At 40.3% G+C, this 17320-nt stretch overlaps 1 protein-coding gene across 11 annotated transcripts in view; it reads right to left on the minus strand.

Moving 5' to 3' along the window:
- The window catches only part of LOC105226373 (uncharacterized), a 60694-nt gene extending 44450 nt beyond the window's left edge, over nucleotides 1-16244 (minus strand). For 10 of the 11 annotated variants that reach the window (XR_007421802.1, XM_049449183.1, XM_029550239.2 and 7 more), the window contains exons 1-3: nucleotides 15880-16243; nucleotides 10720-13210; nucleotides 418-1708 (exon numbers count right to left, since the gene is read on the minus strand). Coding sequence is in view for 9 of the 11 variants with exons in the window: in XM_049449183.1 (XP_049305140.1) it covers nucleotides 418-1708; nucleotides 10720-13210; nucleotides 15880-15911 (3814 nt within the window). In the remaining 2 variants the exon portion in view is untranslated. Of the gene's footprint in view, nucleotides 1-417; nucleotides 1709-10719; nucleotides 13211-15879 lie in introns of all 11 variants that reach the window. The other variant, XR_007421803.1, reaches the window with a different exon arrangement.
- Between the last annotated feature and the right edge of the window lie 1076 nt (nucleotides 16245-17320).

A 17320-nucleotide genomic window follows, 5' to 3' on the forward strand; every position in this document is an offset into this window, starting at 1 on the left:
AGCTCATTTTCTAGATATTGTCTTGTGTAATGATCGAAATATATACTACCTCAGAAAACTCAAAATATTTTGTTAGATTTCTGCCACTTTCCCTCATTCATACCGTTTTCAACTGTCTAATTCTACAAGATCAGTTAACACATTCAAAAATGGGCTCAGAATAATCTCAAAAAAAAAATCATTGGGTCTTAACTAATAGAGGTTTCCTGAGAATGCTTCTAGACTAAAGAAAGCGCTAAAAATAGTATGAGAGACATCTTCATCACTTCTTTTACTTCTCTTATTTTCTTGTGCAAAGACCATAATAAAAACCCGATCCGTACGAGCATTGTTGAGCAATAAAAAGGCAGCGACAGTTAGAAGCAAGTTAAGCCATAAAACATATGCAATATATGTATATAAGCAGATGCCACATACCTTCATCGTCCGACGAGTAACTATTATAACCGGCTGGTCCGAGGTTCGCATGCGCATCCGAACGACTGCGCTGTATACCGCCTACGCCGCCGACCAGACTGCCACCAGTCGCCATCGTTGTGATGCCACCACTACCCGCGCCAACAGTGCCAGCCACAACACTACCACCAACCGCATTGCCGCCGCTGCTGTTGCCACCGCTCGTATTAGTGGCGGCATAATGCGCGCCGCTCGCCACCGTCGTCGAGGCGAGCAGTATGTTCGGATTGCTACCAAGCTTCGACATGGCCGACATATTGCTGCCACCTTGTTGCATGCCCTTGCGCGTCAACGGTGACTGCAACATGCGCTGCTTCCACTCCAGCAAACGTTTCATCGACTCTTCACGCTTGCGTTCGCCATCCTGTGCCGATGGCTGATGTTGATGCTGCTGATGTTGTTGTTGTGATTGTGAAGATGATTGTGATTGTGACTGTGATGACTGCAATGACGACTGTTGCTGCTGTTGCTGTTGTTGTTGCTGTTGTTGTGGCGGTGAAGTGGTAGTCGCGCTGTTGTAGTCATCATCGAAACCGCCGCTGCGCTTGGGCAGGCGTGCGCTTGCCGAGCGTAGGAATTGTTCGCTCTGCTGAATAATCTGCTGCGTCGACATGGTTGGCGTATAGACAGGCTTTTGCGGCGGCGGTGGTTGCTGCTGCTTCTGTTGTGACTGTGACTGTGGCGAGAGCAGTGCCTGCGTTTGTTGCGGATGCATCGATTGCGAGCGCAAATGCGCCAAGCTGCTCGTATTCATGGCGGTCGTTGTATTGCTGCGACTCATGCGCGGCATGCTAGCGGCGCCTTGACCGTCAAGCAACTGCTCGCCGCGCTTATAGGCGCGTTCGTAGGGATTCTCATAGCCGATGGTATGCATACCGCTACCCACGGGGCTAAGGAAATCGGTGGTGGTGCGATAGGCACCTGCCTGCTGTGGCTGTGCATTTGTGGCGCCTTTTGGATGTTGCAAGTAAAGCGCGCTTTTGCGCATCTTCTCCGCATAGCTTGCCTCCGAGTAGTAGAAGCTGTCCGGTGTGCGATTGATGTCTAACGAAGATTTGGGGCGTGGTGCACGCACAGCATCTGGTTTAATGGCGCTCGATAGGTTGCTGGTGCCGGCGGCGGCTGCAGCTGCTGCCGCTGATTCGGCGCGCGCTTCATATTCCAGAAAGTCCGCCGAATGTGGGCGCACGATCGCGGCGGGTTGGCGTGAACGTAGATTGCTGTTGCTAGCGGTTACCTGTTGTTGTGCAGCCTGTGGAAGGAAGTAAGAAATATTTATTTATTATAATTTGTTTTTTTTTTTAATTATTTAAAATTAATTTCAGTTTTTTCGTCAAGATTTTTAATCTGAAATTTCATGAATTTATATTTTCAGAGAGCCTTCAGGAATACTCAATACAATATTTCTGTAGTCAAATCAAGTTACTTTCAGAACTATCGCTAGAAAATTAAACTTCGTGAAGTGTCCATCAGCCAGTTTCTCCAAAACAGCACATTTTTTACAAGCGAATGCAACCTGAAAGAGTCTTTTTGCTATGACAATATTCATCTTTTACTCTCGTTACTGTTAATTGGACGATTTCATGCAAAATCCAATGATTATATTACGCATATAATCTCTGTTACACCGCAGCCAAGACCGCTTTCATCCCTTTGTATCCCCCGACTACGGTCGTCCTTTTTAACTTTGTTGATTATCGCACATGCCACCGAAAGCGACCTGCCACAAATTCTTAATTACGCCCGTATTTACAATATGCCATATTTATTATTTCTTTCGTTCTTTTCAATTCGTTGTCAACAATCTCGGCAGCGACTGTGAAGCATAACAATGACGGCGGACACGCAACGTCGCAATTTGCGACTTAAGGGCGTCGTCTTGTTGGTTGCCGTCTTTTGCTGACCCATAAATTTTGGAGTAATGCATGCGAGGTTGACGTTAACAAAGGTCCACCAGCGATACTAAATACTTTCGATTAAAAAGTTTTCTTCTTTTAATCTATATATGTTTGAATGTAAAGTCTCTATAGTTATATAGTAAATATGAACTCGATGAATGGGCAATAAATTTGGTAGAATACAAAAAAAGATTGAATTCACAGATTGAAATGAAACTTAAGCTACGTTCATATGAAGCACTCTTCTACCAACAAAATAAAAAAAATTGGGCTAGTAGCAACGCCCCCTCTTATCGAACGATTTAACTTATTGAACAACATGGTATGCATTGTTTCTGTGATTCCAAGACCTAACTTTTAAAGTCCATTTAAGATCTTTTTAATTACTTCTACAATGTCTTAGGGATGAAAAAGTGTTCCACAATCAAACAGCAACTTACCAAGGATAATGAATGGATGAAAACACTGCAGCTGTGAAAGTATTCGAGGCAGTACCCGTCGGCGAAAGCAGAAAAAGAGGAAGACCTCCACTCCGTTGAAAAGACCAGGTGGAGAAGTACTTGGCTGCACTTGGAATCTCCAATTGGCGCCAAACAGCGAAAAAGAAGAGCGACTGACGCACTGTTGTAAACTTGGCACTGCTGTAAAGCGTAATCTTGACTCGGTTTAACAGATTTGAGTGAAAAGAATTGTAATTATTTTCGCTTCAAAAAGTGACATGTACTGAGAAAGACGCCCAAGATCAGTAGCTTTCCAGCACATTTTCGGGATATTGCAACAATGGTACAATAATCACGTTACGACATCTCTTTGTGAACCGCTCCAATAGTTTTATAATCCATATATAAGTAACACAAAGTGGGGTTAGTTACACCATTTATAACTCAAGAACTACTTGGCCGATTTTGAAGATCTGTGATCCTTGATTCCGGTACAGAGGAATTTAGTTCGAAAAGATATTAAAAAAATTCGGGATATCTAAATACATAGAAAATGTTTGAATCGAAATAGAAACAAGCACGCAATGTAACAATTTTGGCGATGAGAGAAAGTATGGCAATTTTTCCGCTAATTACGTCGATCCCAACTTTTTATACTCTCGCAACAAAGTTGCTAAGGAGTTCACATAACGGTTGTTTGTAAGTCCTAAAACTAAAAGAGTCAGATATAGGGTTATATATACCAAAGTGATCAGGGTGACGAGTAGAGTTGAAATCCGGATGTCTGTCTGTCCGTCCGTTCGTCCGTGCAAGCTGTAACTTGAGTAAAAATTGAGATATCATGATGAAACTTGGTACACGTATTTCTTGGCTTAATAAGAAGGTTAAGTTCGAAGATGGGCAAAATCGGCCCACTGCCACGCCCACAAAATGGCCGAAACCGAAAACTTATAAAGTGTCATAACTAAGCCATAAATAAAGATATTAAAGTGAAATTTGGCACAAACGATTGCATTAGGGAGGGGCATATTTGGACGTAATTTTTTTGGAAAAGTGGGCGTGGCCCCGCCCCCTACTAAGTTTTTTGTACATGTCTCGGAAACTACTATAGCTATGGCAACCAAACTCTACAGAATCGTTTTCTTTAAGTATTTCCATATACAGTTCAAAAATGGAAGAAATCGGGAAATAACCACGCCCACCTCCCATACAAAGGTTATGTTGAAAATCACTAAAAGTGCGTTAACCGACTAACGTCAGAAACACTAAATTTTACGGAAGAAATGGCAGAGGGAAGCTGCACCCAGGCTTTTTTAAAAACTGAAAATGGGCGTGGCGTCACCCACTTATGGACCAAAAACCATATCTCAGGAACTATTCGACCGAACTACTACCGACTGAAATTCGGTATATAATATTTTCTTAACACCTGATGACATGTACAAAATATGGGTGAAATCGTTTCACAACCATGCCTTCTTCCAATATAACGCTATTTTGAATTCCATCTGATGCCTTCTCTGTATAATATATGTACATATACATTAGGAACCAATGATGATAGTGGAATAAAACTTTACACAAATACGGTATTTGAGCTGAGTTATCCCTTGTGGAAAATTGTCGTGATCGGACTATAACTTTTCAAGGTCCCTGATTTTGAACACGAAGAACTCAGTGCCTAACCTCACCTAACGTAATTTTTCACCTCAAATTACGTAAATCTCTCAGAATTTAATTCTAATTAATTTTACAGCAAAATAAAAAAAATATGTAAATGACGGATAATGAAATATCGATTATCACTTTATCATGCGAGAGTATAAAATGTTCGGTGACACCCGAACTTAGCCCTTCCTTACTTGTTTGAGTTAAAATAGATTCAATTTCCATTAATTTTCTATTCGAAATCATGAGGAATCAACATATCACTTGGGAGTTTGCCGTTGGAGGAATTTGAATCTCGAAAAAAATAAAGAGGAACCCACCCTCGAACTCGGCTTGTAAATGGAAATCTACGTGAGGTTTTTTAAATAAATATCTTTACAAATTATCACTTAAATGCAATGTGCTAACTACTATACTCAGTACAACATGCTGCATAGGTATACAATTAATGCAATGCACTTGTGCTAACTTTAAAATTTGTCGTTTGCAAATGCAAATATAATTAGTCACATGCCATTAATTATTTATAAAAACTCTAGAACAAAATTGCACGACCAAAATTGTATGTATTTAGACTATTAAGGCCAACTTTCATTGGAAAGTAATTGCCATGAACTAAAAAGATATAGTGGCTCTCAAACGCAAACATATACATATATGCTTCATCGTGTATGTGTGCAGATAAATTATAAAGCACTTAGTTGCAACGTATGTCTGTATGTATGTAGTGTGGGTAGCGCAATTGCGTGCTTGCGTTAAAGTAAGCTCCTTGTATCGCTTTTGATGTGGCATTAGCGGCAAGCCATATTCCTACCAATTTGCAAAAGTTACAAAAATAACAGCAAACAACCCGCACCGTACGCAAATCGAGGTTATAACAGTCGGTTACGCCCACCTACCTAAAAATGCATAATGAAACGAAAGTTGTAATATTTGCCACAACTTTGTGCACTAAAATCATGCTTTCAACTGGCAAGCACATAGTAAGCACTTAGGCGCATGACTAAGTGAGCTTACGCCTGGAAGTCTATATATATTTACCTCTTTAAACGCACTCACACAGGTTGCAGGGCAGTAGGGAATAACACTCACTAAAATAAGTTTCCAAGAGTCAAGATTTTGCAACAAATTGCAGAAGAACGGAAAATTAAGGTTGGTACAAAGAGGGGAAAAGAGTACTTAAAATTTGTATGCTAAAACTGATTAATAGAAAAAAGCTATTAAAGATATTTAAACAGCGTGAGAGCATTGCAAAATATTTTTAAGGCAATATTAGGTAAGCGATTTCGGTTAAGGCGGGTTTAAATATGAACGTTCTTAAGAAGTACGCCCAAATGTAGGCAATATAAATATTTTTATGATTTTTAATGCAATCATGGCAGAATGTAAACTTTAATGTAGTACTGTTCGCATAGTAAAGTGCTATCGTTGCAAATTAAAATGAAAGAAACAAGAAAGATGAAGGCAAACTTTTCCTATTGCCTAAAGGTAGGCAACAATTAATAGAGGTTTATACACGTAAAAACAACAGCGTGAAATGTTGCATATTTTTCGGGTGGAATTGTAGTATGGTCTCAATTTAAGATTAATAGGACAACAAAATGAATATTAAAAAATGTGCCCAAATGTAGGCAACGTTAAAATTCTTAGTATTTTCACATTTTAAATTTCATTTTTAAAATGTTTGCCTACTCTTAGTGTGAAATAAAACGAATAAATGCTTATAAAACAAAGGATAGTAAGGCGATTAGGGCAAACAAATTCAGAAATTATTTTAACAAGTAACAAGACCAAGTAAGTACAGGCGTAACCGTATATTTTATGCGCTCGCAACTCAAGGATCAAAGCCGGAACAAACTCTTTAAGAATTTTAATAATATATCAGACCGATATTTTTGATAAAAAGTTCACTATAGCAACCGACGTCCACATATTCGGTATCTCGGTGTTTAAATCGTTTCGGTCCGACGTCGACAATTTTTTGTCTTATGGTTGCACACTTCAAAGGCACTATACGTTCAATGCTACATAATGACTGATTTTGAATTTATGTATATATTGAAAAGTGAAAGAATCAGATGAAATTTAAAATTATGTTGAATGAGAGAAACCTCAAAATAATCCTACGTATCAAATTTCATTGCAATCGGTCGTGTAGATCCCGAGATGTAGAGTTTCACCTAAATGCGGGCGAAGTTACGTCCATCGTTGAGATCAATTTTCGATGACTCGATCGAGCATTTCGACTGGTAACTGGCGAATGACACGCGAGCTGTTTTGCTCCAACACCTGAATTAAAGCAAAATGGTCAGCAAGAACTTTAAATATCCCCACAGGAAAAAGTCTAATGGTGTGAATGTGGACCAATCGACAGGCCCAACATGTGAAATTATCAGTTCACAGAAGTGTTTTCTCAATAAATCCACTGTTTAGGCGATGTGCTGGAAGTAGGATCTTCTTGGAAATATTCAAGAGACCATAGAACGAAGTGATGTCGCTTAAGAAGGTCAGGCGGCTTCAGTTCTTGCACAAGCCGCATTTTGTACGCTTTCAATTAAAGATCTCGACGAAAAATGTGCAAAGTCGTTCCATTCATAAGTCCTAGTTGCTGCGAACGGCACCGAATCGACTCTCCACGGTCTTCGAGTAAACTCTTAGCCACGTTTGCTATTACATATTTTCTTCACTGCGTGCTGATCGTGATCTATTCTGTCGAATATTAACTAATAATGAATGCTGGGACTTAAAATGGGTGATGCGTTGTAAATAGTACGGTCAGTAGGCTGATTATGTTGATCAGAAGTTGAGCGAAGTGCTCGAAACACATTCTTTTCAGACCGTGAATTTTCGCAATAGAAATTAACGATTAGTAAAAGTTGTTCAGGCGTAAGGCTTCTCATGATGAAATTACAAACAATACCGAACAAAAACAAGGTGACAGCTTGGCAGGCCTCATGCGTGATCTGCTAAGAAAAGGCTATTGAAAAAAGTACCTCTACTTGGATCACCCGTTATATGTAGTCCACTCATATTTAGTTGCGCAAATATAAGAAAGCATTACCGCTGCACCACAAATAGTGCTATACAGAGTTGATTTGGTTGCAAGCAACGCTCGACTTTCATTTATGCAACATATGACCCAACTGCAAGCAAATAGAAAGCAACCTCAACTAACTGAGGGGGGTGAGAGAGATACTTAAACAAATGCCGGTACATAGGTAAGTAGGTGAGCGCGTGCTTTTAACGTTGCAAGCACAACAACTTCTTATTGGTGGCCTGCCACGCCGCGGCACGTCACTGCTGCGCCACATTAAAGTCAGAATGCCTGCAGGATATGGGTTGGGCCACTTGTCATGCCACAGAACGAATACACATACATACATACATACATACACGTGCAGTCAGCAGCAAAGCGCGACGAAAGACGTGGAAAAACTAGAACATCTACGAGTGGCACGTATACGTATTTTGACTGATGTGGCGTTTTTGATTGCAACTTTGTAACATTCACAATATTTCACATTCACCCTGCCTCACTTTCCTGTGTTCTTGCCTGCTTCCGTACACTCGCCATGCACCCAAGCACCTGTGCTATCGTAACATACATTCCATGCTTTATTTGGACATGCACCGCCCGCCCACAACTGTGCATGTTGCAACTAGTATGGCAAGAAAAGTTTTTGCCACAATACTCCGCACACTCTCTGCCAGCCAGTTGGCCGGCTTTGGCGGCTACCACAGTTTTCTGACCCGTAAATACCAAATTAGACGCATGATTAGGCTACGCCCTCAGGCGGTGCAAGCTGCTCAAATAACCAACTCATAGCCCTCTTACTGCTTGCCGCTCTTGGTTTTTGAGCACACAGTTGCCGAATAAATTCGTTTTCCTTTTGCGAAAAGGTCACCGCACAACAGACTTTGGTTGCAGCTCGGCTGTAGTGCGGCTAGATGGTGCAGTGGATTAGAATGCATGGATATCAGCGTGTGTTTGTGCTGCTTTTGTTCTCATCGTAGGAGCAAGTGTGTGCGTACATATGCATCTCCGATTAGTTCTATTCTTCGCTGCATTGATGCTGCACCATTAGCCGAACTGAATCTGCATGTGCATCTATTTGCCACATACTGACGCATACACATCCATAAAAAGCCTCTTTGCATACACCAGAAGTTGAGGCTGTTCGTATTATTGTTGCTCGGACTATGTATAACGGTCAGTATGTGGCGCATTTATGTTGCTTCTTTAATCCAAATAAAGTTGAAATTAAATTTTTTGCAGTTAAACGGATGCAAGCGTCAAACTAAACCGAAAAGTGTATGGGTGAAAATGGTTTTAATGAAGCTTTTTAGCTACTGAAACCACAAACATTTTTGTTACAGTTCATTGAAGAGGTGAACTAAGATAATATTATAAGAATACCTTGTCGGATTTATAAAATAATGTAACTCGCAAAAAGAGTACTAACTTGCAACAACCTTCAAACTGGAATTTAAAATCGTTTCAAAACATAACCCAGCCCTGGTATACCTAATATGTTAGTTTATACGGCAACCTAGCGGTCCTTGGTAATGACAAATGGAGGTTTAGTTTAATTCAACACTTTAAGCGAACTTTAAGACGTCCGTATAATAATAATAGCTAATACTTCATCTAGTCCCTTGAACTTCGAAGCCTCTAGATATCTAAGACGAAGGTTCTAGATAATGTGGGACAGAAGTACGGAAGGTATTTCTGCGTCTCTCTCTTACCCATCTGCCTGCACTTTCTACCGGTGCCGTCGTTACTTATGCCCATAAGTCTCATATGTGATGCCAGTACATTATGACTTATTATTAGGCCAGCAAACGTCCTGCAGTCCTTTCGAGACTTTGTGAGTTAGAAGCTTTGCTTCGAAACTCTTGCACATGATCTTGACGTTCCTACCTGTCCTTAAGGCATTCCATCTCGCTTGGATCTGTTTGTCAGCCCTTTCGGAAATTTTATTGCTTATCGCTTTTTGAGACTCCCGTATTTACTGCGCTCCTGGCTCGTGGAAAGAAGAAAAAAGTATTTCCTGTACTGGTTCGCGAACAGACGGATCGTATGTTTGACAATCTCATTAGCTATTTCATTTTATGGTATTCCTTAGCGGACTGAAACGCTTTACATACATTGCCGCTTTCCGGCAGTCACGAGCAATTTCGGCTTCATCGATTCCGGAATAGCAATTGACGAACAAATCGTCAAATCCGATCGTCATATAAATGCTGTTTCAAATAGAAGTCTGATGTATGGGTGCCACACGAGTTAATACGAAACACTTCTTGGGCGGAAGGTACTATTGATGACAATCGGATGATGGTTAGGAAGGTTTCCTTATGAGTTTGGTGGGACCGACAGAGCATTATCCAATAAGAGCTGTCTCAAAATGGACAAGATAGGTCACATATATAGTGACGGTACAGAAGCTCCGAAATCTTTTTGAGGAGATTTTTACACATTCACTTTATAGACCGGACTTTGGCACCAAGTGAATGCCGTCTGTTTCTGTCTTCGGCGATTGATTTTGTTGGTGAGAAATTCGCCTCAAGAAAGCTTGTGAAAAATGACTGTTCCAATTTTTTTGTCAATAAAATGGAGGATTTTACGAGATTAGCATATGAAATAACTTTTAAGATATGGAATAAATTGGCATGGTTACAGTATTGGGTTTATTCAAGCATGCCTGAGCTCTAAGAGATCCATTCATCTTCATAAAGGAAAATCGTCAAGCTCATAAAAACACATCTAACCCTTGTGGCTGCCGCAAACAACGAATACAGCAAAAGATTTATCCCACCACAAGGGCATAAAAAATGCTGACAATCGAGAGTTCGAAACACGAGAAATTTTAAAATTCCCGTTGCTATCGGCCCTGTTGCATGATATCTAAGGAAAATTATGACCGTACAATTTTATCGATGATTTAGTTAAATGCCACAAATAGCTTAAATTGGTTCATACCTTGCAGTAGTTCCCATATACCGATGTTACGATTTCTGTTCTACTGCTTGACCATACGATGTACTATACCGCCTAATATGTTAGATATTATAATGCCAATAACTGCGGGGTACTATTTTATTAGTAGACTAACCAGGCAATTTAAAAGTGACTTCGGAACGATCTATTGTATGTAGCTCTACTTTATATCAAAAAATAATGGGACAGCCACAAACTAAACTACTCATCATACTCAATTATACGTAGTAATACTTAAGAAATGTGTGTTCCCACTTACCTCCATGTGATTGGGTGTATAACGCATCGGCATAGCTGGCACATGTTTGCTGCCATCGTAACTGGGCGGGCTCAGTGGGCGGCGATAACTGGCTGCCTCCTGTAGCAGAGCCTCCTGCGCTGATGTTGGCATACCGGCTTGAGTTAAATTGTAAATATCTTCGTAATCCGAGAATATGCGATTTTTCGAGCGGCCATATGCGTCCGGTGTACGACGTTCCGCGTTCGGGTAGAGCGCCAAATGTGGTGGATAACGTTGTTGTATCAGCTTTTGCATGTACAGATCGCGTTCGCCGTAAATCTCTTCACCACCACGCTGTTGTTGTTGTTGTTGTTGCAGACGTAACATCTGCTCCTCGAGTTCCATGTAATTGGAGTGTGTGGCTGGCGGTGGCGGCGATTTGGGGTAATCTTCCGCCGACAAAGCCATTTGCTGCTGCAATTGTGCTTCCAATTGGTCTACAGAGAATTGTTGTTGTGCTTGCTGCAGCCGCAGTGCAGACGACACATTACCGGTGCGTGTATCGTAAATGGCATGATGTTGTTGCGGTTGCTGGGCACCACGTTGTTGGTAGTGCTGTTGCTGTTGTTGTTGCATTTGTTGCAATGTCGGTGACATAAGACCGCTATGACGACCTGCCTGCTGTTGTTGCTGCTGTTGTTGGTGATGTGGTTTGCGTTCGTTGTCAATCGAATGTTCGGGACTGGGCGACGAGTAGCCGCCATCGTTGATCCGCCGAGGTTTGGGTGGCGCGTTCGCGTACAAAGGCTGCGCACCACCACCAGCGCCACCGCTGTTGCTACTCGACGCCGAATTCACATTGGCGTTCTCTGAGGCCGGCGTTACCTGCCCCTGATTGAGGCTCATCTTGCTCTGCTGCGACTGTAGCGTGTGTATGCCAGAGTCGGAGTTCTCGCCGCTGTGATTTAGTGAAGACGAACCGCTCGGCTGATCGGATTCGCCACTATTAGGCGCCTGCATATTTGTGGCGGCGGTGAGCGCGCGCACCCACTGCATCATTGACTCGCCCGTCTCGGCGGCTAACCAATATGTGCGCATGTTCTGATGTTCACACTTGAAGGCGTACTTGCGATAGATTTTGTCCTCCGGCAGGCAGGCGGATACTTTGTACGATGGCAAGAGTATGGAGCCGAGCAGTTTCTCCTCCTCGGGTCCCTTGTAATAGTAGAGGCAATATTCGGCCAACACGAACCAACGTTTGCGCCACACTTTCAAACCGTCCGAACCCTGCTTGTAGAGCCAACCGGAGAGCGTTACCGGCGACGTAGGTGGACGCTTGGTGATGGGCGATTTGAGCGCCTGCATCGAACCGATGCTCTTCTTGCGGTCTAATGGCGCGTGTGAAGGGCTCTTGCTTGACGAATCCTCCGAGCTGGGTGTGGTCTTTTGTACTACAGCGCTGCCTTTAACCGCCGATATCTGTGTCTGACAGGCCTGATTGACTACATGTCCGGGATGGTTTTGTTGTATGTAAACGGGACTCTGCTCACTGCCCGGTGTCGGTTGTTCCGATTTCAAGCGCTGCTGTTGCTGTTGGTGATGTGCGTGCTGCTGCTGCTGTTGCAACTGTTGCTGATGCTGCAATTGCAATTGTAATTGATGTTGCTGCTGGTGTTGTGCGTAAATTTGCTGCTGATCTTGTGTGTGGTAATGTTGCTGCTGTTGCTGTGCCTGCTTCTGATTGACCTTCAATGGCCCAACACCGCCCGCTGGCTGATATTGACTATTCAGATTCAAAGTGGAGGGTGGCGCACGGCCATGCACCGCCGCTGCTGCATTCTGCTGCAGTTGCTGCTGTTGTTGTTGCTGTTGCTGCTGTTGTTGCAAAGTCATCGTCGACATGATGCTCGACGACTGACTCATATGAAAGTGTCCTTGCGGCACCGGCGGATTCATGGCCTGCCGCATGGCGAATGTGCGTTGCTGCTGCTGCACCGCCTCACTCTGCGTCTGCAATTGTGCCTGCAGCTTGGCTTGTTGCAGCTGTTGGTACTGTTGTTGCAGCGCTGTGGCAGGATTATGCGCCGAGGTGGCCTGCAGGCGTCCAGCCGCTGTCAAATAGGTACGTTCCGTCGGTGACTGGTAGAGCTGCTCGCCGCCACTGTTGTAGGACGACTGATGATACGGCGAGCTGTGTGAGCTGCTCGAGGTGTTGCCACCACTGCCGGCCATATGCTTGAGCAGCATTTTATTTGGTTGCGGTTGCATGTCGATGGGTGTGAGCGGACCACCGCTCGACGAGGTGGCGGTGGGACTTTGCTGATAGCCGCTGCCGCCGACGCTGTGATAGGCGCTCATTGCGGCCTGCTGTTGTTGTTGCTGAAAGACGGGCGAGTGTGTGGCGGCGCGATAGTCGACGAGGTTTGTTTGATAGGCGAGTGGCAATTTCTTCTGCGCGTTTGCTTGCTGCAGTTGTTGCAGCTTTTTCGCGTCCATGGTGGCGCCGTTGAAGAGCGGTGGGGCGTCCAACCTGCGAAAACAAGAGAAAATAACAGAAATAGGGGAATATTAGTGATGCAAGCAAGCAATATGGTAAGTAATAATTGCTGCTAACTGCAGGCGTTTTAAAATGTGAAGGGTAGTTAAAAGGGGTAACTTATCGCAATGTCGCTCTTTGACGTCAGCGTTGTTTGCGCGCGTCACTTGGAAACTCGTTTTATTTGCATTTTAATGATGCATTCAATTATTACAGTTTCATTGCGTTTCTGATTCTCCTGCGCGTTACAGCTGCTGCAAGGTTATCAATTATTTACAAAGGGTTGCAGTTGAAAAATCATTTTTTTTTAATTTTCTGCTTCGAGTGCATGCCGTTGCTTGTATTAACTTAATTACTTTTAATTGATGCTTCAAACCCAACCCCCCGTGGCTCGCAATTAAAAGCGAAAGCAAATACCAACCCAATAAACAATTTTAAATTTATAATGTATTTAGGAAAGCTACGGCAGAGTTGCTTTTGCACGTATGAAGTTATAAAATTTTCCAAATCTTTATTTTATAACATTTACTGCAAACTAAAGCTTCATATCTTCTACTGTTTTTTCTATGGCTATGGAAATTTGCAGTATCAAAACTCTCATTCATGTTTCACGGCTTCCTAAATTCGTACACTATTGTACTAGTACTAAGCCGAATAAAAAGAAGAGAATCCACCGGTAGAAAATTAGAGAAAAAATAATAGTAGATAAATTTCTTTAAGTCTACAAAGTACAATGGTTAGGCAGCCGATTGTAAATAGTATTGGTTCACGAACGCAGATGCAGTATCAGGAGAATGTCCCTAAAACTTTAGAAAAAAAAAAAAAATTAATCTTAGGTATATTATTGATAACCCTGGCGCTCTCTGATATTCATGGACCTCCAGTTAAAAAGGTTCGGGATAACATTTCAATCAACTAATGCAAAAAAAGTGTATGATAATGGTATTACATTGAGTCTTGATAGATATAGAAAAACCTCCAATTGACTTTACGTTATGAAAAAGGTTGTCATAGAATCCATCAGTTATTCGAACGCAAATTAAAACTGTCTATTTGTAGGATAAAAGCTAAAAAATAATTCTAGAAAAAAAAGATAGAAGTTCAGGCAAATATCAAGCAGTGGTGTATATAGCAATATTACAATTAAACAGAAAGGTTATTAAGAGGTTATCCACTGTCGGGCCCGAGTAAGAGGTATGGACACAATAATGAAATTAATCAGCATTTCTCAAAACTATTTTCATTTTTGTTTGACGCTACAACAGAAATAGGTTTCTCTTTAAAAAAGGGCGATATGAAATCCTTCGAAAGCGCCTTCCATATTCGATATATGGTAGTTTCTTTCCATACTTTGAGCAATTGGAGACCTTTAAAAGCGTTATAAGTGTTTCCTCGAGCAAAAAACGGCCTACTTTCAATAACTCTTTCTCCTTAAAAATAATGAAATATTTTTTTCTAATTTCTTTTTTACTCCAAATTACATATTTTACAAATATTTTGTGAAATTTTCAAAGAAAAATATTCCAAACTCGATCATTGTCACGTCATTTTCGGCAGTTCAACCAAAAAAAGGTATCTCGATGTTCACAGCAGTACTTACAGGATCAGCTGACGCCAGAAAAAAATCGTGAATTAATTAAGACCGTAAACTAGGTATTGAATGAAGGAAAAATACAAAAAAGGCAAATTGTATTCTTGGCATATATTTTTACAAAAAAAATTGATATTTTGTTGCAAACAAAAATATAATTTTCGTGCAAATTGATATTGAATTGAAAAAAAAAAAATCTTTGGTACAATATCTTGTAAATTATAACTTGAAGACCTGTGTACAATTTCATTAAGATCGGTGAAGTATTACGCGAAAAATCTTGTGAACAGAATTTGAAAGGACAATTTTGAAAAAAATGCGTAAAAGTTAAGTTGTTCCAAGGCAAAGTATAGTTGAACTCGAGCATGTATAATTTGTGGATTTTCTGCGCACCAGAATCGATAGACATCGGAGAAGATGATTTTCTTAAAAAAATTTATATCATTTTTAAGTTTTTCCAAGACAAAATCAAAAAATTCACGATCAACAAATTCACGATGTTTACGCTGGTCCAATGCCTTCAGTTCTTGAATGAGAATTTATAGGGAGAATTTTATAAGGATGCAAGCCCAAATCCTTTCTCAAAATGCACCAATGTATTTGAAACCCAATTAAATTCTTATATATGTAAATCAGCACGTAATTCACTAACAGCATTTACCAAACCTGATCTGATCTCTTACTTTTAATGAATAACGCTTTTAGCGGGAGCTGAATAAAATACTTTGTCGCATAGTGTAATTAGTTTTATTTTTCAATAGCTGCCACTAATGACCCTCATGCGACCGACTCTCACAAACTACAGCAAGCATGAAATTAAATTAAGTGCCCTTAGGTGCATAAATGCATATCAGCGCATACACACATGCACATAAAGAGATATTGTTGCAAGTACGTATATGTGTGTCTGTGTGAGTAAGCGCTGTGCAACATAAAAAGTGCAATTTGTGAAAATTAATATTATTTCAGCGCTTTGTCGGCGGCACTCAATTCATTTGCGAAAATATTTTAAACTATAATTTTATATCAACCAGCTCATGCAGAGCACCCCCTCACCCCCTTCGCTACTCACCAGTCCCATAATTGGTAGATGCAGCCAAACATTTTGCGTGGTTTTTATGCCGGTGGCCGCGCACGACGCTAATGAGATTACTGTGCGTTTGATGTTTTCATAAATTTTAATTCATTTAATTATCATTTTTTGCGATCTGCTGCACACACACGCGCACACCACATGTCAATCGCGTAGCATTTATTATATACTATATATTTACAGATTTTTACTTTTCAGTGGCGTAATTCGATTTGGCGCACTGCCTTTGATTGACACACATGCGAAAGCATTTGCAGTTTTTTTTTGTAATTTCGTTTAGTCTATTTTACATACCTTAATTTTGCTTTAATTAGTTTTAATTTTTTTAAATTTTTTTAACTTTTTGTTTTTAACTTATATAATTTTTTTTTAATTATTTATTTTTAAGTTATATTAATTTTTTTGTTTTAAATTTTTTTTTTTTAATTTTTTTTTTTTGAATTTCTTTTAATTATTTTTATTTTTTTCCGCACTAACAGCGCAATATGTTTGATGATATGTTTAGTAGACGCTGGCTAGTTATTCTGTTGTTATTTTTGTGACTTTTCTATTAAATGCTGCAGACTATTATTACGTTGGAAATTAAGTAATTATCGCAAGGAAAAAAAATAAAAAATATATATATATTTAAGAAAATTGTAAAAAGTTATATAAAGCGCTTTCAGCGTTCAGTATGAGTATTTGTATGCTTTCTCACTTATGGGTATACATACATACATTTATGCACTTATATATACATATATTCATCTTATTATTTGTAAGTCCAGAAAGTGCTCTCACATACATAGCTATACATACAGATAGCACATATTAGTCGCGCTGTGAGCATGTCAAGACCATATTGCTTTAAAATTGCAATAGGATATTCATGACCCGTTCACCTCCCCTATTCAAGCGCAATACATGTATAAAAGCAATTGTGTTGTATATATTATGTACATCTTTATTTATGTGAAGAAATACCCTGCAGAAACATATATCTAGCAAAAGCGGCAGTTTACAACTATAATTAAATTAACTATACTTAAACTAGTCCGAAAATTATTAGATGCATATCAATTTACCGGAATGTTCTCGAAAAAAGTGAGGTTAGTCAACTTCGATGCAGCGTTATTTTTTCAATGAAAATTTCGAGAAAAAGAACAAGAAAAAATTTTAACTTCAGTTACATCCTTCACAAAAACAAAAGATTCCATACAAAAACTGGATTTTTATCATTGAATTTGTATGACAGCTATATGCTATAGTGGTCTGATCTGAACAATTTCTTCAGAGATTGTGCCGTTGGCTTCAAAAATAATTCTTAACAAATTTCGTACATATATCTCACAAAACACAGAAGTTTTCCATACAAAAACTGGATTTTTATCATTGAATTTGTATGACAGCTATATGCTATAGTGGTTCGATATCACTGGTT

Source organism: Bactrocera dorsalis, chromosome 2, assembly GCF_023373825.1.
Source record: "Bactrocera dorsalis isolate Fly_Bdor chromosome 2, ASM2337382v1, whole genome shotgun sequence".
In the NCBI taxonomy this organism is placed as follows: Eukaryota; Metazoa; Arthropoda; class Insecta; order Diptera; family Tephritidae; genus Bactrocera; species Bactrocera dorsalis.